The sequence below is a fragment of the Ambystoma mexicanum genome, chromosome 6p (assembly GCF_040938575.1).
Source record: "Ambystoma mexicanum isolate Mex_15411 chromosome 6p, UKY_AmexF1_1, whole genome shotgun sequence".
Classification (NCBI taxonomy): Eukaryota; Metazoa; Chordata; class Amphibia; order Caudata; family Ambystomatidae; genus Ambystoma; species Ambystoma mexicanum.
Window position 1 is genome coordinate 1,447,899,099 of NC_090935.1, and position 26,433 is coordinate 1,447,925,531.

The 26,433-nt window shown below is 48.0% G+C and overlaps 1 protein-coding gene across 4 annotated transcripts in view; it reads left to right on the top strand.

The window, feature by feature from the left end:
* LOC138510501 (zinc finger protein 530-like) overlaps window positions 1-26,433 on the top strand; it is a 463,288-nt gene that overhangs the window by 241,186 nt on the left and 195,669 nt on the right. For all 4 annotated transcript variants that reach the window (XM_069626199.1, XM_069626200.1, XM_069626198.1 and 1 more), the window contains exon 5: window positions 13,297-13,407. In XM_069626199.1, the coding sequence (XP_069482300.1) occupies window positions 13,297-13,407 (111 nt within the window). The remainder of the gene's footprint in view (window positions 1-13,296; window positions 13,408-26,433) is intronic.

The following is a 26,433-nucleotide window of genomic DNA, read 5'->3' on the forward strand; positions in this document are numbered from 1 at the left end:
TACAGGGAAGTCCAGATCATCCGTCGAGGAGAAGATCGATGGCCTCTCAACTGAAGTATCCTTTCTTTGACGGGACCTGCGGAACCTCGCATTGCGAGTGGTAAAGGCAGAACAGTGTATCTCGGACTCCGAAGATGCACTTAAACGGATGGAGAAGTAATTAGCAGCAGTCTCCCAAAAACTCACCCATCTGGAAGAGAGCTGAAGACAGTGAGGGGAGATTAAGGTGCTGGAAAGGCAAGAGGGGCTCAGCATGGAACTCTAACTTAAAAAATGGCTAATAGTGCTCTTTGCCCCAAATACGTTTTCCAATTTTTTCTCCATCGTAATGGCACACAGGATCCCAATGGACCGTCCGGTGCCCGGGTACCCTGGGCACCTCCTTGCACTATAATTGCCAGATTCCTAAACTTCCGAGACCTGAACGCTCTACTGCCAATGGCAAGTGCCTTGGGCTCCACAACCTACAATGGATACCGGATAGGATTCTTCCCAGATTATACAAGCGAGGTCCAAAAGGCACGTCAGTCCTTTGACTCAGAGAAAAAGAAACTGAGCATTAAACTCAGTGAATATTAAATATGCCCTTTTCTTTCCTGCACAGCTGACGGTATATCATGCGGGCAAGGTGCAACACTTCAATAACCCCAAAAAGGAATGGACCCAGTTAGAAACTCATACATTCTCTGTACTTAGACCCCTGCAGCCGGGAGGAAGGCCTGTGCCTGGGCCTAGGCCAGCCGTGATTCTATTTGAGTCACAACCAATGGAACCTTCTGCTGAGGCCGCATCGGCTTTGGAGTCAACTGACAAAGGGGAGCTATAGCCTGGCAGGCAAGGAATTATGGATAAAGGGTTGTGGGATGGGGTGACACCTGGCGGGGAGTAGGAGATGACCGGAGATGCTCTAACAGTTGCCCAACACACAGTTGCTATGGTTTTCCCACGTGCGTTTGACGTGGCATTAGGGCGACAGGTGCTTCTGGTTGGGGGTAAGTACAGGGTGGGGGGGTTCGGGAGCTTTCAGTTCTGGTTGTGTTTGGTTCGCCACTTGGGATGCCCACTCTGGGAACCAGGAGGGCAGGGCTGGGGGCGCTGCTTGACAGAGGGTGGGAGCTTGACATATGGCAGGACACGATGCCAGGAGAAAGATGCCGCATGACAGGTGGTCCCTCTCTTGATGTGGAACATCAGCGGGTTATGCTCTAGCATCAAGCGCAGGCTTGTGCTCCAATTCCTTAACAGATGCTCACCAGGCGTAGCACTCCTGATTGAAACACACTTGGAGGGAACGGAGTGCAAGTTCTTTAAGAGATCCAATTACTCATTGGCCTTTGATGCAGGTTTCTCAAGGGGGGCGAGGGGAGTGCTGGTCCTCATACACACGAGGGTGCCTTTCCAACTGTGGGAGATTAAGGCAGATCCCAGGGGGAGATTTGTGATGGTGAAGGACGAGTTGTGGGGGCCACTCTGGGTATAGTAGCGATATATGCACCACCCCCTCTCATTCTTGACCTGCTGAAAGACCTGAAATCAATACTAATCCTAGATCAGGCTGACATGTGGGTACTGGTGGGGACGGATATGACACAGATTGGCAACAGAAACCTAGCTCTTCTACCAAGCTCCATTCCTTTGCGGCCATTGTTGTGACAATGTTACAATATGTGGTTTGTATAAGGTTTTTATTACAATAAATAAAATTATGCTGCATGTTTAGGTGAGGTGGAATGTAGCAGAGGTGCATTTGTAAGGCTTCTTCACACCTGTGTGTAAGGGAAGCTTGCATTGCTACTGCCGATGCTGTTGGCACCATGTGGGAGCCAAAGCTATGTACCCTCACCGTGAGCCAAGACTAATTGTGGAGCCAACGCACCATCTATGTGAGCTCAAACTAACTGTTGCACTAAAGTGCTACATATGATCCAAAACTAATTGCGTCATTGAGCTAAAGCCCAAACTACGGCCGACACTAGTTGTAATGCTAAGCCACCGTGTATGAGCCGAAGCGAATTGCAGCATTTCACAGCCAGGGGAACTACAGATAACTCGGGAGTCACAAAATGGGATACCGATTTATTTATCAACACAAACCAGCCCAGATTGGGCTGGGTAATGAATGAGAGGTTTTTAAAGATACCAAAAGGGAGCAATGTTTGCTTACTTAAGGGCTTTAGTCCGTCAGTCCGCCCTTTACTTGCCTTGGGCTCTGCCTCTTTGCCGTACAATAAAAGTCACTCTTCTTCTTGGGTGGTTCTGATCTTTCACCTTCTGTACTTTCTCTCTCCTTACCTTGCCCCACTCTTATTTTGCTCCATCTTCTTCCTGCTCTTTCTTCTTGCTTAAACACCTCTACTTCTTGCCTCCTCCACTCACTACTCCACTCTACAGGTCGCTCTGATTTCTTCCTCCCCTTCCACTTTTTGCTCCCATATCCAGCGCTTTACACTTTTCTCTTTGCTTACCTCCCCTTCCCCTTTCTGCTTCCCTGTCTCTCTGCTCTCCTTTGCCTCCTTCCACATTCTTTTTCCTCCCCTCTTTATTCTCTCCTGTAACTCTGCCTTCACCTCCCTCCTCCTCACTCTCTTCTCTTTTGTTCACCTTATTTTGTATCACTTCCGCTTTCCCCTTCCAATACCTACACCCTGTGATTGACTGGTTGCTGCTTAAATAGTAACGCAGACCTGCCTTATAGTGTTGTGAACTCTGAACCTTGCTCACTTTTGGTGAGGTGGCTACTGAATGCAGAGATTGGCTGTCTGGTTTTGTATTTGTTCTTTCCCAGCTGTTTTTCATTGTTTGCCCTTCCTGGCGCAGCTCCATGGTCCAGACACACAAGAGGGACATCCACCATCTTGACCCTTGTACAGCTCCAGTACTGCTGATGCTGGTCTCCTACTCTATGGCAATCGGTTGGCTGTCCCTTCACCTCTTGCCCCACAAACGGTTTCCCAGGAAGTTTCCAGTACATCAGAGGGAGGTAAATTATGGTTTTACTTGTGTGAAACCATGGTTTGATGTCTATTTGTTGAGACCGGTGAGATTTGCGGTTGCAGATTGACTCGCAGGTGGGTATCCGGGGAGGGGGAAGGACGGATCTCCAGGAGAGGTAAAGAGGTGGCGGAGTGCTTTGCAAATTACTACAGGGAGTTATATACCAGGCCGGATACTGAACCGCATACTGAATCAGTGCCAAAACCCCTGGCCAAACTGTATAACTCAATTGCAGATGGGAGCACGATACCCCCGACCTTCCTGCAGGCTCTGAAAGCTGTTATACCAAAAGAAGGGAAAGATCTGACATAATGCGCCTCATACAGGCCTATATGTCTGCTCAACGTGGACGCCAAGATCTTTGCCAGACTCATGATGACGTGATTAGAGTTGCGTCTCCCCTGACTAGTTCATCCGGACCAGGGGCGGACAGCATGCGCAAAAGTCTCCATTTCATGAGCTTCCAGATGGTGCGCGTCAGGGGAGCGCTGCTGCGATCACTAGATGCTGAGAAGGCGTTTGACAGGGTGAGCTGGGCCTTCATGGGGGAGGTCTCTGTGTCCCTGGGAATGGGTCCAACGTGGATAGGATGGCTAGCGGCCCTATAGTCAGTGGTACAGAATCGGGGCTCTTCCCAATCCGGAGGGGCACACACCAAGGCTGCCACCTGTCTCTGCTGATTCATGCGTTGGCAATGGAACCATGGGCAATATCGATCAGGGGTAATGGGGAAATTGGAGGGGTGGAGATGGGAGAGATATGCTGTAACTTGAGCCTTTTTGCAGGATCCATCACACTCAGTCCCACATGTCCTGGAGAGCCCGGAGGAGTATGGGAAGGTTTCTGGATTTGAGGTCAATCTGGGTAAAGCAGTTATGTTTATCACTGGGAAACTGCCGGAGAGGGAAAGGAAAGGACCTATGTGGCCGGGCTCCCATTTAAGGTGCAGACGGAGATGTTTCGGTACCTAGGGGTTCAGCTTACACGTGACCTGGGGGACCTGTTCTCTACGTATTTCCTGCCCCTCTGGGTCGCAGTTAAGCGGGATATTGAATGATGGGGGAGCCTCAAACTGTCTTGGATGGCTAGACTCAATTTGGTCAAGATGATGGCGCTACCCAAATTCCTGTTTCTGTTCAATATGCTCCTGGTACCTGTTCCTAGACAGTTCCTATTGGGGGTGAAACGTGTCCTGCTGCGGTTCCTTTGGGCGGAGAAGAACAGAATAGCTTATGACACACTAATCCGACCCAAGGAGGAGGGGGGGAGTGGGGGATACCCTGACCTGGTAGTTTACTACAAAGCAACCCAGTTGCGAGTTTTGGTGGATCGTTTTGCCCCAGAGTCGGGAAACAGTGGGTGGCAATGGACAACGAGGTCCTGGCTCCGGTCACATTGAGTGAGTGGTTGTGGGTCCCCAAGTTGCGCATCCCCAATAGAGTCCTGCGGCACCCGGTATTGGTGGTCTTGTGGTCAATTTGGAGGGAGGGGGTGGAAAACAGGTGGCTCTCATCCTGGCATCACCCCTGAGCTGTATCTGGGCGCCCCCGCTTCGAGATGCAATAGAGGAACTGCAGGCATTTCAGTTATGGTATGAGGCGGGGCTCTCTAGGGCAGGCCAACTAGGGGGGGGGGGTTATGTCTCTGTGCAACTTGGAGAAAGTTCTGGGTCTACAGGGGCTTTTGCCTTTTCGCTTTCTACAATTGAAAGGAGTCCTGTCAGAGGAGAGGTGGGGGGACATCATTAGAAGGGACGTAATGGAATTTGAGAAATTCTTGATCACCATAAATATCTAAAGGGCGGATAGCACAACTATACAAACTGATACTGCTGGCAGCCCCAAGAGATCCCACAGCCTCGAGAATCAAGTGTGGCGAGATTTTGGTCTGGATATTGGAGATGAGTTGTGGCTCCGAATGTGCAGGAGGGCCCATCAGTCTACCAGATCGCTCCAGTAGAGGCATCAGGCCCTAAAGCTCCTACACAGATGGCATTATCCCCTGATGATGATGGCATGAATGAGAGAGGGCCATGATCCGCGCTGTTGGAAATGTCGCCATGGAGAGGGGCGACTATATACATGTGTGGTGGGGCTGCCCTAGGGTGAGGGAATATTGGATTAAGGGGGTTGACAGGATTCTAAGGGACCTTTGCCTGTGGCTCACCCTCTTTGGGGTTAGGGTTGATGAGAATGAGGAGGAGGAGGAGGAGGGTCACATGCTTCACATTATGCTGGTGGCCACTAGATGTTGCCTGGCCCATCTCTGGAAATCCCCATACATACGAAACACTATATGGAATCTCCTTGAGTCAGCTAAGAAGGCATTAATACAGAGGAAATTAGAAAAAATATGTAATACAATGATGTATTTGCAAAATAGTACACACATATTCAGATGTTTGCTGTTTGCACAAAGGTCTGTGTGATTGGAATGCAGAAGAAAGTGCAGCAGAAGATAGAAAGCTTTGCCCCTCCTTGAATGGACAGTGATTGAACAGTTTCCAGAATGTAGGCATAAGCACAGTGGTAACTAGTTTTTCTGATCTACTCATAGTATAGTCACAGTTGAGCAAATCCCTGACTGAGATTCAGCCTTAACTGAATGAGATCCCCTTTAAAGCCAGAGCATTCCAATGTTTGACTGGAAGAAATTATGTTCTTAGAGACATGTGTGGACTTTGGAATGCATGGCTTTTTGACTTACTGCACAAAAACCCAGACTTGTTTAGAGTGGAAAAGGTTGCTTTAATGTGACAGGTCAAAGCTTACAAATAACCGCTTACCTGGCTCCCTGGCCTTACAAACTAACAAACTGTTTTAAACAAACCGATTAATAATGAAACTTTCATTTCCCCAACAATTAAATAAATAAATAAATACACTTCCTCCCTAACCATCCCTTGGTCCCAACCGTCTCCTTACCACTTCTCAAGGCGTCCCGTTTTCTCCCTGGGGCCATGCCCCTTCAGGTTCAATACCTGTTCCCCCTGTACCCTTTGTATCTCCCTGACTTCCAACGCCCCAGACTTTTCACCTTTTCCTCTGAATATCCAATCCTACTACCTTCAGATGCTGCACCCATCCTAAATGAATGAATCAAAATCCTCTGCCTTTTCCCCCACTGCTACCAGGGCTTTTCGTAGTACTCCCAGAACTTGTTGCGCTGATAGTGGCTCCCGCTTCTCATGCTGAAAAACCAAACCTGTCCTACGCCCACAACGCGCCTTCCAAACCAAACCTGTCTGAACCGGGCAAGAGCCCTTTACTTTTTGATCCGTTTTAGACCTCCTGATCTTGATGTCCACACCTAACTCTGTAAACTGGACATCCTCCCATTGCAGCCCACCTACCCCACTTTTCCCCCCCCACCAGCTCAGAAACCCTAAAGGCCCCAAAGAATAGCCAAGTAAAACAGGTTGCGAACAATTCTCCTTCCCAGGCCGACCAACAAATCGCCCCCACCGCCTGACACAACCTAATTAGCAATTCCGCTGATAGCGGTCTCCTCTTATCATTTTCTCTCTTACTTTCCCTTGCCCATCCTTCCAACATCCTGTTTGACATTTCTCCACCGCTCGGCTGAAAACCCCAAACCACTTCCCATAGAAAGCAATCCCTGCCAGTTTCCCCGTTATAGTTGACCTAGACCAGCCCCTAACAATGCACCTCAAGAGGAAATTAGTGACATCGTCTCTTCTCCTTTCTTCCGCGTCTCCCCATCCTTTCCAACTACAAGCTCCCCCCTCCGATAAAATCCTCCCAAGCTCTCCTGTATGCCTCTCTAGATGCCAGAGCAAGAGAACCCTCCACCAATGCAAGCGCTCTCATCCTCCTATTTTCCACAGCTCCTCTAGAATCCGCTGCCCCTCCTGATCCGCCTCTGGAGCCAATCCACGGAATCTCTGCCATTGAAAACGAGATAATGCATCAGCAATTATCCTTCCCTGGCACATGAGTTGCTTTGAACACCACATTCCATTCCATGCAATGCAGAACAAACTCATCAGCCTCGCCACCCTCTGATCCTTCGCTGACTGCCTATTCACTTCATTGTCAATGTTGAAATTCACTTTCTTGTTTTGCAACTCCTTCCCCCACAACTCCAATGCAACCAACAAAAGAAATAATTCCAGGAATGCAATGCTCCTTCCCTCCCTCAACCAAACCGATCTCCGCGCACCATTTTCCTCCCCAAAACACTCCAAAGCCTCCTGTACCTGCTGCATCTGAAAAAATCTGAACTTCCCAAGACACTGGATCTCCCTCAACCACATGGACACTCTGTTAAAGCTCTCCAAAAAACGCAGCCAGATTCTACAATCTTCCCGCACTGCACCTGATGCTCTTATCCGATGATGAGGGTACTTTGCTCCTGCCATAGACCGTGCCCTGTTTCTGCAAAAAGTCTGCCCTGGAGCCAGCACCTTGCATGCAAAATTCAAATGCCCCACTAATCTCTGCATTTCCACTAGCATCAATTTCTTGGCACCCACTGCTTTCTCCAGCAATCCTACCAATTTGCTCACCTTGTCATGCGGCAAGCGTGAGGTCATCGCTACTGAATCTAATCCAATCCCTAGAAATGTCAACACCACTGCAGGCCCTTCTGTTTTGTCTTCCGCTAGAGGCACGCCCAAATCCCTCATCAAATCTTGGAACAACTTTAGCATCTTTCTGCACTGTTTCTCCTTCTGACCCGCTAATAAACAAAAAATCATCTAGGTGATGTAGCACACTTTCAGAACCTGAACTGTATGAAAAAACCCACTGTAAGAACGAACTGAAACGCTCAAACCAGGCACAGGAAATTCCGCATCCCATTGGCAGAGCTTTGTCGATGTATATCCTGTCTTCAAATTGCGAACCCAACAGCCAAAAGTCCTGCGGGTGCACCGGCAACAACCTGAAAGCTGCCTTGATGTCACACTTGGCCATGAAGGCCCCGTGCCCCGCTTTTCTCACCAACTCCACCGCCTGGTCCACACTTGCATATACAACCCCACATTCCTCAGGGGCAATAAAATCATTGACGGACATGCCCTTCGGCCATGACAAATGGTGTATCAATCTGAATTCCCCCCGGGGCTTTTTTCGGCACAACACCCAGCGGAGATGCCACTAAATCACCCGGCAGATCATCAAATGGCCCTACTATCCTCCCTGCCGCTATTTCCTTGCCCAATTTCTGTCTCACCACCTCCACATTTTCTTTGGCTGACTTCAAATTTTCCACTCGCCGGCGCACCCTTGGTCCCTGATAACCCAACCTGAAACCCTGACAAAACGCCTCACCAAAATCTTAGCCCATTTTCTGTCCGGATAAAACTCGAACCACTTCTCCAGCACATCCAACTTAACTGGCGTAAAAGCCTTTTCCCACAACCCCTCTGCCGGCTCCTCTCCCCCTCCCCCTGTCTCCTTGTTGGAAACACTGAGTGAGAGAGTGTTTCCCTGCACATTTGCTACATTCATGTTTGTACCTACAGAAATTTCTTGTGCATCCGTCCTTGTTAAATGCCCAACACGCTGCTGAGGACTGCCCTGTGCCACCTCCCCCCAGCCCCTCCTGGGCGGGGCGACCAAGAAAGGGCCGGAAAGGCACAGGCAGCCCACTTGCTGTGTGCAGAGTCGGGGCAGGCCTCGTTGGCGCCATCCATTGCAGCCATAAATCCATGTCTATCTCCCCCCAAACAGCCTGCCTGTCCTCAGCCATTCTTGCTCTAAATTCCTCATAACGCACCGACGCAAAACCTCAGAAACTTGTAAACGCCTTCCTGATCACATCCATATATTTTAGCAAAGCCACACACCGCTCCGGAAATTTCTCACAATATACAATGGCATAAATAATAAAAGCCAACGTCCAATTTTCAATTGTCACTGGTACTGTTGGCCGCGAGGCCAACTCTCTCTCCTCTTGCTTAGAACCCTCCTTTGCTCTCACTTCCCTATGAAGCAGTTTAAACACGTCCACATATTCCCCTCCCTCAATCTTATCCTTAGTCGCTGCCATCAAGTGTGCCCCCAACGGTTTTGTGATGCCCATGTAAGGTAGCTTTTTCTCCTTTCCCTTCACCTCACCTTCTTTCTCTTTTGAAACCTGAACCTCAAGCGCCAGTGGCTCAACCACTTTGTTTGTACCTCCACTGAACAATTTCCCTTGTCACTCCCCTTGGCTCCAATAGCCTTTACACCAATCTCTCTCCTTGCTCCTTGAAGACCAGACCCTTCATTTCTATCCCCTGTTCTCATATCCCCCCTCTGGCATGCAGTTTACCAGTGCCTTTCCGGCTCACCTCTTTCCGACCTGCCATCGCCTGTCTGCGGTCTGGCCTCCACTCCAATGCTCCTCATCTCTTTTCTTAATGGGCTCCTACTGCGGGGACAAAACATTGTCAGCAGTCTCACCCAGCCAATTGTTTTACCGACCTCTTGCCCCCCAAACCCCTTGAAACGGTCTTTCCCGAACCCACCTAGAACCCCTACTCCCAATTTCCTCCTCTCCTCTATAACCTTCATCCTCCCACTGCCTCAGATATTCCTCAATCCCAACTTCATCACCCCTGCAATACCATTGCTGATGCAAGCTCATGCTCGGGTCGCGTAGATCCTCTTCCTGTGAGTCCAGGGCATCCGCCCCGTCACTCCTTTGGCGTCTTCTCGGTGGGGCCGCAGAAACCCCTTCCTGGTCCTCTTCTCTCGGGCGAGGTGTACTCTCCTTCACCCTGTGATCCTCATCACTAGGGGCTGTGCTGCGCCCTCTAGACTGTCCCTACGCTGCCTCAGGAGGGGCCGTTCCTAAACCCTCTCCGTGTTCATCCTCTCGAACAACAGGGGCTGCGCGGTGCCCTCCGCTAATCGTCGTCCTATTCAGGGGGGCCGTTCTGCGTCCCTCCCTAACCTCACCAATTGATGTGGACCTCTCTCTCCTTCTCCCACCTGCACTCTTCCGCAGGTATTTGCCACCCTTGCCCCTCTGTCCTGATGTCCCGCTCTGCGTCCCTTCACCCCCACTGACGTTGCTCTCTTGACCTGCCCTTTATTGGACAATCCTCATATCCCCCACCTCCACCTGGTCGTTATTAACCCCAACCCTAACTGGTTCCTCACCCAAATGCATTTCCCCCCTGGATGCTCTCCTATCAATCTCCCTCCTCAACTTTCTGCCCCTGGATTCCCATGCCTCCCCTCTACCAGCCGCAGGGGTGCAAGCCACCATTGCCGCAAGAGCCCCATCTGCCGCTGCTCGACACTGCGGCCTATCACCACCTACCTCCCCCTCTCCCGTTACTTCCACTACCGCCCCTTCCAATTGGGCCTTAGATGCCCTGCTAATAATTTCCAGGGCCTCCCTCAGAGCCCTAGCATCAACCAGGCCCTTCTTACTGGCTCCCTGGCCCACCATCGTGCACCAATAATCTGAATGTGCACTAAAAATATGCCCCTACTAGCTCAACTAGCTAACTAAGCCCCCGAGCCAGCACCTAACCATGTACCAATACCCCAAGGAATGGGATAACCCAGACAGAAAATAGGGCTGTTAACAACTAACCTCCCTGTAAAAGTAATTAAATTCTATATAATTCGTAGTTAGTAATATACATTAATAACAATAATTTTTCTTTATATATATTTATTTATTTTTATTACCCCCACCTAAATATTACCCTTGCCCTTACAAACGCGTACCCTGGCACCTAAATTGCCATAGGCACAGAACACACCAAAAACCAGCAGCCCAGAAACACTTGTGCCGAAAAAATGTCTGTAGCACACTGCCCCCTTGCAGCGTGTGAGCCACACCACACTGGCAAGCACACAATAATGTACGGCCCCTTTAAAACAGGCTGCACTGCCCCTGCTGTCCTGTTCCTACTCTCAAGCGTATGTGCAAACTAGATAGCCGAGAAAACACCTGGGCCACAGACACGGAGCTGCAGGCTGACAGAAAAGAAAACTTGCTGCCAATAAAGTGAACCGCTTCAAAGAGAAACAGACAGAAAAGAAAACTTGCTGCCAATAAAGTGAACCGCTTCAAAGAGAAACACTCGCCGGCACCTTTTAATCCTCCCCGAAACAGAGACTTGAAAAGTATGCGTGCCTGGCCCCGTTGCGCACCACCACCCACCACCTCCCCCTTGGCAGGACAGAAACGTTCCGCTCCACAGGAGACCTACGCAGCTAAATAAACAAAACTGGGCCACACAGGGGCTCCCGAAAACGGACCGCCAACGGTGCTTGCCTGCAAGCAGGTAAGAAAAATGGAGGTACCTTATTTACGGTACCTCCGCTAGATTTTTTTTTTTTATAATCTATATAACTAACTACCTACCCAACAACCCACTAAGCTACACTGCCCTACTCCTCACCTCAAACACCAAACCCCCCTCACAGGCCCAACTCAGGGAAGGCTCGGAAGCAGGCGACAGGACTCCTCAATCTTAAGTCCCCAACCATTGCCTGGTTCCCGAACCTTCCCTGACCCTTAAATACCCCTGTGGGGGACGCTCTGTGCACAGGCCACCTCGCTGGCCTGTGCAGCGTCAAAATAACCCCGGAGGGGAAACGCTTCGCGTTCCTCCCGACCCCTCCTTGCAAATCAAACCTATGGTTCCCTACAGAGGTGTGCAAGGTTTTAGGAATTCTGAGCAGAAGAACTTCTGTGCTCTTGCCTAGGTCATTAGAAAGTACCTGCACGCCATAACGTTTTATCCTACTGGGGCAACACACACACACTTGTGGGTCAGATAACTGTTGTTTTATGAGATCCTTTCTCTGACTGCCGGCTTGTGAAGTATGGCATTGGTGCCAAACCCTTTGACCAATCTCAATGAATCATTTTGTGAATGGCTGTTTCAATGCTCCAGTCGAGTTTGCCATGGCCCCCACCAAAGTGGCTCTGTCACTTTCTCGGACAAGATGGATCATCTTCTGTAGGCCATGAATTTGGTTAACTATCTTTTTGTTTATTTGCATTCACCTTGAAGTTCAACAATGAATCCTGATCTAGCCAAACTACCAAATTGTTGACATTTTCTTTAAAGGAGATCTTTTTACCAGGGGCCTATACAAGCACAGGATTGTTGGTGCGGGCCGGTGGGTGGGTTGCCGGTTCAGAGAGGAGCATGAACTGAAGGAACTGTCTTTCCAGTATTCAACTGTTCGCCATCAAGCTCAGAAATATAGCTGTTCATTTAACCAATTAGAATTGCTGTGTGCTTCATCAAAGAATGTACATATTTGTAACACCTCAATTGGCTGATAGCCAACTACTATCCATTCTTTGGTAGATAACAGCAAGATCTGTCTGCTACATTTTAAAATAACTAGTTAAAGTGGGGAGCCCTGAGCACACCACATATGATCTTTTTGGCAAAGGGGTTGCTCTTTTGCTCTTCATTTTCCAAACGGATTTGAGATGGTCTCCGGGCCAGTCTGTTGTGTTATTTTCAGTACCAAGAAACTGTGTTGAATGCTACCAGCAAGTCCAGCAAAACCAATAAGCAAAACTCATTCTGGCTTAATGTTTTAAATTTCAGTACCAGGTTTGGGCCTAAAGCCTGATTGAGCCTGTTGGAGAATAGTATCAATTTTACCAGCTCTCCCTGAACAGGGGTCGCTGCCAACTTTGCAGAAGGAACGTGAGTGCTATCCATTTTACCGCTCTTATCCGGTCTAACTTTCAGCACCTCAGTGAAAATGGTGCCTTCCGGAGTTTAAAGACGGAGACAAACAACATGTCTAAGTACAAACTAAATGCATATTCACATTCAGCCAGGCAGAAACAGATAACTATCACAAGCCTTCTCAAAATCTTTTACATGAGGCCCTCGTTGCGGATAAATTACAGAAAAGGGTAGTCGCCATATTCGCTGCTTCTGGGTTGGGCCTCCCCATCCAATTGTGTCTCCAAGCTGAAGGAGCCATTTTGCACAATTCTAAAATAAGTCTCAACCTGCGTTGTATGCAATGCTCCATGTAATGTGATCCTTCGTAATGTGTGATGCAACCCCCGCCATGTTAATTATTTCACACCTGTGCCACAATATCATTAAGTCTATAGAGCTTACACCTTGAAAACATATCTGCCACAACTGTGATCCCAGATCAGCACCCAGATCTGCTGAGACCATTCTACTCCCTACATCACTCCTTCTTTCCTTGGTATTTAGTTTCTTCTGTCTTCTCTTTAATTAAATAACAGCACTCTGTTAACCAGTCAGAGGCCTGGTCAATATAAATGTATTTTTCAATCTAACGCGTCCTTCTTGAAGTATATATATTTTAATTCTTTGTGCAGGCTTTCAATTTCTCAATCCTGATATTTGTTTGAGGAAGGAAGGAGAGGATAATGCAAGTTTCAGCCATCACCTTGGTGCTGAAGGAGAAAGCAGCATTGGCCGCAGCACAGGCAAGTTGAAAAGGCTCTGGTGTTTTTCATTTCTTGGATTGGTGCATTGCATGACTTTAATTGTGATTTCATGTTGGGGGATCAAGGAAAATAGACGATTATGTGTATCATCATAGTAGCAAATCTCAAACTAAAAATATCTTTGCATTGTAAAATAGAAGTGCAAGAGAAATAGCTACTTGCAGTGGTCATATGTGCACATTAGACAATTCTTGTGCCAGCACTCGTACCTCTCTGTCAACCAGTTATTGTGACTGCGGTTCACTCTTACCAACCTTAAGTGCTGGCTGCTCTATTTCTTATAATTTTATCTCAACGAGGATATCAAAATAACTTTCTTTCCAGCATTATTCATGTGCACCTTTGCAATGAAGTACTCTAGGATTATCCCAGCAAAACGTTTTTGCCAGCTACATATAATTTATATATCAAATATTTTCTTAAAGTGTATAATTAAACCCTCTAAAGCAGTAACACTATTTACTACCTTATTCAAATGCCATTGTTGGCGTGAACAACCGTAGGATTCATTCTAACACACTTAAGAGAGTCGTTGAAGTTTTGGAACAGACCTTCTTGTGTGCCAACAGGGCCTTAAGTGGGCTGGGGCTAGCCACTGAGGGATGCCTGTCCGTCTGAAAAATCTGCTCACAAGCCGGGCTACTTCCTTCCACTTACCAGAGAGTGATTTCATTAAGTAAGTTGTGCTACAGGAGATGTGCATGGACCAGCATTCAACAATTTGTTGAGAAGCTATGAACGCATTTAAGGGAATGAGATGTTCTCTATTCAGAGAAACCCAAGCCTACACCCAAAGGCGAGGCTCTCCAAAGGAGTATATATGGCTCATGTTTAGCAGACATTTGACTGTTGGAATGAGTGCTGTCAAATGAAATGAACAACAATATCATAGAAATATTTGTCTTATATATAAACAAAAAAAAAATCTGTGGTCACTCTTATGCTCCTAAAATGCTCTTTGATTTTATACAAAGTGGCCAGGGTCTCCCTCCCCTTTCACGTTGGTCTTTTGTGAATAGTATTTACAGAATGAGGGTGACTTACTGAGTCGTTGTTTATGCAGTGAGGGCTTTGTATGTATAGACAGCAATGTATTTCCAAACCGAGACTAAGGGGTGTATTTATATTAGACAGACTGGATGCAATCCGGACCATCAGAGACCATGCTGAGTGAACAAAAAGGCACGTTAGCAGGATCTTGCCATGTGTTAGGAGTACGCGCCCCTTCAGGCAACGCCCCCTTGTTAAAAGCCCAACTCGATTTGGCATCCCACTTAAAGCATTGATGGTCTAGTGGATTTGGGATGTTTAGTTTGGGAAACGTATTGCTGACTGAAGTACCAATAAACATTTCCACTTCCTTCACGCTCGTGCTGCCAGTCTGTCCTGGTGGTCAATCTGTTGGTGGAGTGTCTCTGAATTCATATAAAACAGAAGTTTCCCTCCAGAAGTATTGTTGATTAAAAATAAATCGTTGTTTGTGCTTCATTCTGCACGTTAGAGGTCTGGTTGTTTTTTTGACTAAAAAAACATTTTAGCTGTTAGAACTGACACACCTGTATATGAACATGAAGCAAACTTCTAAATGATATATTATATGATAAGTTATTTATAACACGCTTAATACCCAGAGGTTTCTAAGCGCGTACCCGGGGATCGAACCTCGTAACGTTTTGCTTTCAAGGCGTGCACGTTGCCGCTGAGCTATCCTCCCATGACAAATGCTGATTGCATGTCTATTTATTGTATGTAAAACGCATATACTGTTGTGAAAACGAAGAAGGAACAGGATGCTCAAAATACAAATTACTTGGGAACAGCAGGTTTATTCTTTGACAGCCAGTTGAACGTTAGTAAAACACCAGGAAGATGCACTATGTAAACAAGGATGGCCTACTTTTCTTTCTACAGATCACATAGGGATCATCAAAAAGGCATAAAGGTGGTCCCCTTTTCTTCCTATTTGTCCTTTTAGGGCCAGTATATCAGTCTAAGTATGTCTAGGATTAACTTTACCACGGGGAACCACGAGTCAGGAGAGATTGAGAGAAACACCTACACTGCTTGGGACTGCTATCTAATAGTTGAACAGCAAAAAGCTACATTTAAAAGTGGTAGGATGTACGAGTAAATAAAGAGGGTGCAAGGGATTAAGCTTAAAGGACCTAACATCTTTAGACCAGTCCCTAATTCACTATTCTTTTTTTTTAAATGTATTTATTATTTTCATACAAACATCAACTGAACTTAACTCCCACCCAACCCCACCCGGGACCCCCCCCCCCCCACCCCTCACCGGAGAATGCACACAGAGTACTCTGGGAAATACTCATGTCCTGAACAAGTCGAAAATTCCTATTTTGTGAGGGCTCCATTGCTCCATATAGTCCGATTGCAGATACTCCAACACCCTTCCTCCAATCTTTCTCGAAGGGGCCAGAAGCATCCTTCAGGGTATGAGAGAGTTTTTCGATAGTGAGTAGCATCCAGACCTTTTGCAGCCAGCTGAAGGTCAGCGGGGGGGGGGGGGGGGTCTGGTTGTTTCCAATTCTGGGCTATAGCTGCCCATGCCGCTATCAGTAAGCCCATGAAGCACCTCTGTTGCGACCTGGTCAGTTCTTTGGCCGTTGCATCCCTAAGACCGCACATCCAGACCCTCTCCCCCATTAGTGCCACGCTTGAGAAGATCCCCTGCAGCTGTGCCCTTATATCGACCCAGAAGCCTTGTAACTTGTTGCAGTTCCACCAGATGTGCCTCCAAGTGCCTTCGCCTCCACACTTTCTCCAGCACCGGCTGGACACCCGTGGATACATCCCATGCATTCTCGCCGGGGTCAGGGGCCACTGAGTCATCACCTTGACCCACATCTCCCTCATCTGGACTGATCGAGCCAATTTAGGAATATCGCCCCACAGATCTTCCCAGTGTTCCCTGTTAATGGTCTTTCCCAGAGTGTGCTCCCATTTCACCATATAAGACCAACTAACCCTTTCCTCTTGCCCATTTATGAACCTGTAGATGGTGGACACCAGCTTCTTGGTGCCAGGGTTGGTTATTGCGAAGTTGGTTATTGCGAAGTTCTCGAACTGAGAGAGATCCCGCGTCGCCGCCTGTTTGATCGAGGGGCTGTCCAGCTAGTGCTTAAGTTGGTCATATTTGAATCTGTCTGACTTTTTGATTTTCAGGCTCTCTGAGCATGTCTCAAACTGAAGCACCTCTTGTCCCTCCATCATTTCCCCAATTTTTGTACATCCCGCTAGTTCCCAACCTCCGTAGCGCCCTTTTCCATTCCCGGGAGGAAGTCTGGATTCCCAAACATGGGGGTAAAGGGGCCCGGCATGTTGATAACACACCGCGCCTAGTCAGCTCGTCCCACAGATCCAGGGGGGGCTTTCATCACCGCGCTTATTCGTAAGTTTACATGTCTATGCCGCTTGCTTTTCCACAATAGTTCCCTCAGAGGAGTTTTGGCTACTGCTCTATCTTGGTCTGCCCACACCTTCTGCTACAACTCCCCCATCAACTCTTTAAGCACCCACAGCTGTGCCGCCTAATAATACTTATGAAAATGCGGGAGAGTCAACCCCCCCTTCCCTTATTGGGGTCGTTAACACCGCCCTTGATATCCGCAGGGTCTTATTCCTCCATATAAATGATGTTGTTGCTTTGTTCAGTGCCCTGAAGAAGGACCTGGGGATCTTTATTGGGCAGGCTTGGAAATAGTATAGCAATTTCGGGAGAATGGACATTTTTATCGCTGTGATTCGCCCCCACCATGAGATCGCCAGCGACCCCCACCTCTCAAGGTCCCGCTTGATCACCCCCAACACCTCAGGGAAGTTCGCCCCATACATCTGGTCTACCCTACCCATCAGGGAAATACCCAAATATTTAATCCCTTTACTCACGCAGCTTAGCCCAAGAGATGCGGCCACCCTCCTCAGCTCCCCTATATCCCCCGCCAGCGGTAGGATTTCTGACTTGCTCCTATTTTATCTTTAGCCCTGCAATCGCCCCCAAAGGATTCCATCTCTTTAATCACTTCCGGGAGAGTGCAATCAGGATCTCCCAATATCAACAACAGATCCTCCGCATATGCCACCACCTTATGATGAATCCCCGCCATTTCTATCCCTTCTATCGCCCTCGATTCCCTTATTCTGCATAGCAGTGGTTCCAGAAAGATAGCAAACAATAGAGATGATAGGGGGCATCCTTGCTTAGTACCCCTTGAGAGTTCTACCCTACCCGTGAGTTCGCTGTTTATGCCGATTCTGATCGAGGGAGAGTTGTAGTTCGCCCTAACCATCTTGAGGAAGTTGTCCCCGAATCCCATCCGCTCCAATGTTTTGAATAGAAGTGATCATTCTACCTGGGCAAATGCCTTTTCGGCATCGACTGCCAAAAGTGACGCAGGGGTGTTCTTAATACCCATTTTCTCTATCAGATGCGCTATGCGTCTCAGATTGTCATGCTTCTGCCTGCCTCGTATAAATCCTGATTGATCTTCATGAATCAGATCTGGGAGGAGTGGCGACAATCTTGAGGCAAGAATTTTCGTATACATTTTTGCGTCCTGATTTATCAAGGCAATTGGCAAATACGACACTGGGGCCGCCGGATCTTTCCCGGCTTTGTGAAAGACCACTACCTTCGCCTCGTTCATGGTTGGGGTCACGTTTCCCTCCTCTCTAAAGGAATTGTACAGTTTAGTTAGGAATGGGACTAGATCCTCTGCGTATTTTTTTTATAAAAGGCCACTGTAAAGCCGTCCAGCCCTGGCGCTTTGCCCGATTGTAGCCCCTTTATTGCTTGGTGCACTTCTTCCTCCCTAATGTCTCCATCCAACTCTTGGAGGGAGTTATTTCCAGTCACCTGCCAGCAAAATCATGTGCGAAAAATACAAGTACCAGAATCCTCAGAGCTAATTAACTTGTCACACCTGAAACAGAAATGCAGACCCGCCTGAAAAAACAAAGTAACTCAGCCTCCCTGAAGATTGATGAAGTCATGAAAACGTGCGTTGGGAGGAGAAGCTAAAGACTGGTAACAGAGCGCCTGCCTTTACATCTTTAAACTCCATGCAACTCTTCCCTATCCTTTTCAGACATCTGTGGCAATGTGAGAGAAGTGAGGTACCTGTCCTGGTCGTCCCCATCCGGCCTCTCTGTAGAGTACAAGTCTCTAAAGAAGGTCATGAACTCCTCTCCCATCTCAGTGTTAGTGGTAAGCTTTTCCCCCTGTTGATTGCGGATTTCCCTGATCATCCTCTTCTGTTGCTTTGCGCGTAGCTCGCTAATAGCTTATCGGCTCTTTTAGCTTTCATGAAGTACCAATGCCTGAGACGTAGGATGCTCAACTCTTTTCGTGCGCAGGACATCTAACTGTCCCTGCACATGCCTCATTGCCCTCCTCAGAGAGAGTGTTGGGTTTTTAATACATTCCCCTTGTATGTCAGCCAGCTTTTTTTCTATTTCTCTCTCCTATGTATGTCTTTGCTTATCTTTGGTTGCTTTCATTGCTATAATGTCCCCTGATGACCGCCTTTAGGGCCTCCCAAACCGTGCCCAGCCTTACCTCGCACGTGTCATTAATGGTTAAGAACTCCTGTATTTTCCCCCCTGATATCTTCCCCTAGAATTGGGTCATGTAGAACCTCCTGCGGCAGCTTCCATCCCCAAAATCCCTTATTCCCATATGAAGTCTTCACATCTATCCACACAGGGGTATGATCTGATATTGAGATCTGCCCAATTTCCATGCCCAATACTTTTCCCATTAGTCCTGCTGTTGCCCAGAAATAGTGTTTTCGCGACATTGCGTTGTATATATGCGAGCTCCTATCCACTACCGGGTGCCAAGCCATATTTCGATCTCCCCCCTGCGCGAATCCCTCCAACTTCCCCAGTCCCTCCCTCAGGAACCCGTCTTGCCCGTATTCAGTGCGTAGATAGCCCCTAATGTGAAGCGGAGCCCCTCTATTAGTTTTGCGAATATGTACCTGCCCATCTTATCCGTTATTGCACCATGGAGGAGGACGTTCCGACTTTTACGGACCGCTATCAAGACTCATGCCCTTTTGTCTTGAGCGTTGGACTGCCCTATCAGATCGTATCCCTTGATGTTCAGCTTATCTTTATATTGCAGCCTTATGTGGGTCTCTTGCAGCATTACCACGTCTCCTCCCTCCCTTTTCAGCAGATCCTCCACCTTTTTCATTTTAACGGGGTTATTAAGGATTCGTAATTTACCCATGGGCCTCGCTACCTAGTGGAATTTTGTCGCCCGCTCCCAGCCTTCTCCAAGCTACCCTCCGGCTCCTCCCCTTTTGTCCCCACCCTACCTTCCACCAACTCTTTACCACCTTCCCCCTCCCTTTCCCCCATCCCTCCAACTTCCCCAAATAACCAACAACTGACCCAAGGAGGGACCAGGGAACTATGATTGCTAGGGCGTCCCACCTAATTCCCTATTCTAACTGGAAAAACCCCAGGGTTATTGCACCCCAAAAAACATCTTTCTAATTTATTTATTTGTTGGGTTTTTACAATGCACCTATTCACAATGTGTTTCAAGGCGCAACAATCGATGAGCTCAATGACAAAGGAAACACAGCTATGCTACTCCTCCTTGATCTGTCGGCAGCATTCGACTTAGTGCACCACACAGTACTTTGCAAACACCTAGCACCGGCCGCCCACTTTTCAAGTGAATCTGTAGCCTGGGTCCAATCCTTCCTCGACAATAGAAGTATGCAAGTCTTCTCCAGCCTAGTTTCAGCAGACCCAATTCAAACAACATGTGGAGTCCCCCAGAGTTCATGTGTCTCGCAAGCTATGTATAATATCTTTAATAAGCCTTTATTCGACAAATTGGACAGACTGGGTGTCTGTCATGCATGCTGGACGTGGTCCTACCTCTTACGCTCATAGAACAGCTAGACCGTTCTATTCCAAATGGCGGTTGTTCGATACGTTGCCAGGAAAACGACGTCTGCACTTTTCACGTCGCTAACTTCACGTGTATTCTGCTTCGTCACGTGAACTACGGCATTACGTAGATAAGCAGCGTGGAAACTTCACTCGCTGCTTCTGATCGAATCATTTGGCGTTGTGCAGCTTAAACCTCCGATCTGCATCCTTGCAGGTTTCTTCAGCTGCTTTTTGGGCCTTCTATAGCGTGTTTTCCGCCACACGCTGATTCCTGGAGCTGTTTGTTCGCGTGTCCTTCCACACGAGCACGTTGTCTTCACACGCGGCTGTCCTGGGCTGCGTGAATCCTGTTTGCGTGTAAATCCACACACGCACGTTGTCTTCACACGCGGCTGTCCTGGGCTGCGTGAATCCTGTTCGCGTGCAAATCCACAAGCGCACGCTATCTTCAAGCGCGGCTGGTCTGAACTGCGTGTATCCTGTTCGCATGTAAATCCACACGCGCACGTTGTCTTCAAACGCGGCTGGCCTGGGCTGCGTGAATCCTGTTCGCGTGCAAATCCACAAGCGCACGTTGTCTTCAAGCGCTGCTGGCCTGGACTGCGTGAATCCTGTTCGCGTGTAAATCCACACGCTCACGTTGTCTTCAAGCGCTGTTGACCTGGACTGCGTGAATCCTATTCGCGTGTATTTCCGCACGCGCACGCTATTTTCTTCGCGGCTGTTCAGAACCGCGTGTACTTTGTTATACCATAAAAGGGGCGCTATTTCCAACTCCTGCACCTGTGATATTACCAGGGGGATTGATTCATTTCTATACTTTTCTCTACGTGGGAAGGAAGCTTTTCAAGGATTATTGGAAGGTGACGGTGAACAGTACTTTGGACGCTATCCTGTGGTGCTTCAACCCGGTATCTAGCATGAGCCTCGTTCCGTTCGGGATAAGTCTCCCTTACTAATCTTCCCTTCCTTGTCGTTTGTTCTACTTCTGGATTTTCCTCAAGAGACTTCTGCTGGATTCTTCTGCCCTAGACTTAAGGTCAGTGTGTGCATTAATGTCAATTTCTGTTCTAGCATAGTCATTTTGGGGCAGTTCCTTATGATACTTTATTTTGTTCTAGGCTGACTTCCTATACCTTACCCACGCCCTTTCCAGTGATCCATCTCTCTGCCTGTTTTGTCAGTCAGAGAGTTGTATCATTTGGAAGGTCTAAACTTGACTTCACAACTATCAAAACGTGAACAGGGATCCGGAAGACCCTACCATTTGTATCCTTTTGAGTACCGTATCCTTTTGTCATGATCTCTGCTTCCAAAAGGTCAGGGTTTTCCCAACTCCCTTGGAAGCAGATCCATAACCCAGGTTCCGAGTGCCAACCAGTCCCAATTGGGACCTTTTGGACCCAGTCCTGGCGCCAGTGGCACCAGGCTCATAAATATGCCCAGTCCCAGCGCTGGAAGCGCCAGGCTCATAATGCTTGGGTGGACTTACCTTCAGCAGACCATGCTGCTTACTTGCCTGCCAGTTGAGCCTCTGATCCTCTTCTGTTTGGAACTACTTTTCCTGTTGGGTGGGGCTGGAGCCACTCCCTAGATTCAGAACACTGGAACTCTTCTGGAAGGCAGGAACTCTTTTCTTACCAGGAACTCTTTTCTTACTTAGGCGTGGCTGTGGAAGGAGACACCTAAGCACTACAGGAGGCTATTTAAACCACACCCGGTGGATGAATCTTGCTTTGCGTTATTCTGCAACCTCTGCAGCAGAACGCTCATCGTGTCTTCTGCATCCGGTCCTGGGCCTAAGGAAAAAGGCTTACCATCCTGAATCCAGTCTTCAGCAACACCTATAAAGACAAGAAAGAACAGGTTAGCATTCCGGCATCTGAAAGGCAAAGGCTTACCTACTCTTCGTGCGCTCCGGAGGTCTTCACACTGCATTCCGGCATCTGAAAGACAAAAGTTTACCAACTCTTCGCACGCTCCGGAGGCCTTCGGCGCTGCATCCCGCATCTGAAAGACAAAACAAGGTGCGTTTAAAGACATTGGGGAACTTTAATACTCACGTGCCATTACTCCTTTCCACATCTAATCCAGTGGGTATTCCGGCACCCTGCAGCCGCTCCGAACTCGTACCTGCAAAATAAAAAGACAGTTAGAGCGCATAGTGAAGCAGGCAACAAGCGCTTACTTACGTGCTTCCAGGCGCTTCTATTCATCACACGGGCTCCATCTTCAACTCACTTCAGCCCGTCATCCGCCATCGCCGGAACCCTGCAAAACAAGAGACATCATTACTAAAGACTTTAAAGACATTTGAATGACTCGAAACTTACCGTTCGTGCAGTAAACAACGGACAGCAGTCCTCTGAAGTCAAGAGGCCTGCGCTACCTATCCAGTGAAGAAACTGGTTACAGCACCCTGCCCCGAGGCAGATGGAGAGCTCGGCATTCACTTACCTAAGGTGAGAGCGTTAACCTTTGGGGGTCTACAGGAGAGGAGAAGAGGAAAAAGATAGGGACACCCCAATAACCCCAGTTCATTAACCCCATATTTTCTATCTGCAGACATCTTACTCTACACGTCAGGCATACAGTGCACAGAGGTCCAGCCCAAAGAGCCAACCGGGTGCTACACATCACCTTTGAAGATACGGTAGTCGCCCAGTCAAGACCGGCGCCTCTGCGAGAATCAGGTGAGCGTTACAGAACGCAAAGCCTACCGCAAAACTCTCGCCCAGGCGCTATGGAAACCTCGGATACTGACCCCCTAGCCCGGTTACTTGGGGAACTAAGGGCAGAAGTGCATGCAGCTCGTCAGGAAACGAATGCTCTAAGAAGGGAACTAATTATTTCCAAGGAGAGAACAGACAATCTTGCTAGACAAGTGCTACAGTCACAAGCCGGACAGACCCCGTTACCCGCATCAGGGGCAAATCTTCCTTCAACATCCTCTATGAATCCAGTGCAGATCAACCTACCTGGGAATGTACCTCTGGCTCCGCCCGAACGATTTTCTGGTGACCCAAAGAGGTTTGCAGTATTTATCAATCAGTGCAGGTTGCACTTCTTATGCCGGCCAGCAGCCTTTCCAACTGATCAAGCAAAAGTAGCTTTTGTACTTTCGTACCTTAGTGGCAATGCGGCAGACTGGTCGATCCCTCTAGTTAATCAAGATGATCCGGTTCTTCATGATTTTCAAGCCTTTCAGCTTAGTATGGAAAAACTGTTCGCAAGACATTCACAGGGGCAGGCCTTGGACAATGAGCTTCTTTCGTTGCGACAGGGTAATCAAGACCTTTTGGCTTATATTGCATCTTTCAATAGACTAATAGTGGAAACTCAATGGCCTGAGGACAAAAGGATTACGCTGTTTTATAGAGGTCTACGTGGAGAGCTCAAAGACGTTTTAGCCCAAGTAGTGAATCCCCCACAAGACTGTTCGGATTATATAGACTTGGTCGTTCAAATAGATCACAGGCTGCAGAACAGGAAGGCCGATCGTTCCAAGTTTGATGCTCGAGTATTTTCCAAACCGCCAACTCCTTCCAAAGGAGTAGACCCAGGGGAACCCATGCAAATAGGGGGTCTGAAAGGTCCTCTAACACAAAGGGAGCGGGAAAGGAGGAAACAGTTGCAATTATGCCTATATTGCGGAAACTCAGGGCACTTTCTTCGAGACTGTCCGGTGAAACCTGCCAAGAAGGCAGTAGGAGCTGCAGTTACCAAAGTTACAAACTCTGAGCAGGGAAACGACCTCGCCCGACAAGAATAGAGGTCCTCTTGCCGAGCGTGAAAACCAGTTCCGTGACCTCGCATTTCGTGATACCTATGGTCCTCATTAGCCCTGATAATCCAGATCGATTACATGCAATTGAAGCTTACGTCGACAGCGGTGCCATCGGCAATTATGTGGATCATGAAATGGTTTTGAGGATGAATCTAACTCTTTGTCCCAAGGCTGTAAAGGACGTCATTACTACGGTGGATGGTACGGAGATAGCCTCCGGGCCAGTAACGCATACCACTCAAGAGGTGACGCTAGTAAGTCAAGATGGACACCATGAGAAGATTGTGTTCGATGTGATCAAGGCCCCTCAGTTTCAGATTATTCTAGGAATACCTTGGTTAGAGAAACACAATCCTCTGATCGATTGGCGAGCAAGAACGGTTCAGTTTCCAGAATGTGTCTCTACTTGTCACCCTCCACCTGGTGTTGCACTGGCCGCAATTTCTTCAGAGACTCCCCAGTTACCTCCCGAATACCTAGAATACCAAGATGTTTTCCGGAAGGATCAGGCTAACTCTCTACCTCCTCATAGGTCTTATGACTGCCAGATAGACCTGATACCTGGATCTACTCCTCCTTGTAGTAGAATTTATGCCCTCACCGAGCCTGAGAACCTTCACCTTCGACAATACCTGGATCAATACCTGGCAAATGGGTTTATTCGTCCTTCCAAGTCCCCTGCTTCTTCAGCTTTGTTCTTCGTTCCAAAAAAGGAAGGAGACCTTAGAACTTGTATCGATTATCGCTCCCTGAACCAGATCACCGTTAAGAATAGATATCCGTTACCTTTGATCCCTGAACTCCTGGACCAAGTCAGAAAAGCATGCATATATACAAAGCTGGATCTTAGAGGAGCTTACCACTTGGTACGAGTAAAAGAGGGCGATGAATGGAAGACGGCCTTCCGCACCAAGTATGGGCTATTTGAATATCAGGTCATGCCCTTCGGACTTTGCAATGCCCCGGCCGCCTTTCAATATTTTATGAACGATGTCCTCAGAGAGCTCATAGATGTATGTGTTGTTGTTTACATTGACGACATCCTCGTTTATTCTTCATCGGAATCTGAACATCGGAAACACGTGAAAATGGTCCTCGAAAGATTGCGTCAACACAAACTTTTCGCTAAGTTGGAAAAATGTGTTTTCAACGTGACTGAAGTTGAATTCTTGGGATTCATATTATCACCTGGCGGAGTGCGTATGGATTCAAAGAAGGTCGATGCAGTTCTCAAATGGCCATCACCATCCTCCGTAAAAGGTGTGCAAAGCATGTTAGGCTTCGCTAACTTTTACCGCAGGTTTATCCCCAAATTCTCTCGAATAGTCCAGCCCATCACTGCCTTGTTAAAGAAAAACAAACGTTTTGAATGGTCTACCGAGGCGGAACAAGCTTTCCAGGATTTGAAGACTAAATTTATCTCTGCACCAATCTTAAAACACCCTCGCCCCGAACTCCCCTACATCGTGGAAACTGATGCTTCAAGCCTTGCCATGGGGGCAGTTCTATCACAAAAGGACCCGGTAACCAATCAGTTGCATCCCGTGGCATTTTGGTCCCGCAAATTCTCGCCTCCTGAAATCAATTACACGATTACTGACAAGGAACTTCTAGCTATCAAGTCTGCCTTTAAGGCTTGGCGGCCTAGCTATCAAGTCTGCCTTTAAGGCTTGGCGGCATTATCTGCTGGGGGCCCGACACACCGTTACTGTGATTACGGATCACCGAAACCTGCAATATTTGAAGACCGCAAAAGCCCAATCCTCTAGACAACTCCGTTGGGCATTATTCTTTGCCGAGTTTGACTTCATAATTACCTATCGACCTGGTACAAAGAACGGTAAAGCCGATGCCCTTTCTCGGATGGGAGTGGAAGAACACTTGGTCAACCCTAAACCTGTACCAATCATTCCCGAACAAAGAATTCTGGGTGTAATCGCCACAGAATCCATAGAGGAAGTTAAGGATAAAGCCAGGCAACTTGTAACTCCAGCAGACATACAGAATTGGCATCTGCAGGGAAAGGACTTTGCAGTAAAGGACAACTTATTGTATTTCCAAGAACGATTATACCTACCCAGCACAGATTTACAGAAAAAAGTAATCTCTTGTTATCACGACTCTTTAATGGAAGGTCATCCCGGTATAGCCAAGACCTCAGAAAAGATCAAGCGCTACTTCTGGTGGCCGTCTTGGAAAAAAGATATCAGAGACTTTATAATGTCCTGTGGAGTATGCGCCCAAAACAAGAGTCAAAAGGAAAGACCAGCAGGCCTCTTACGCCC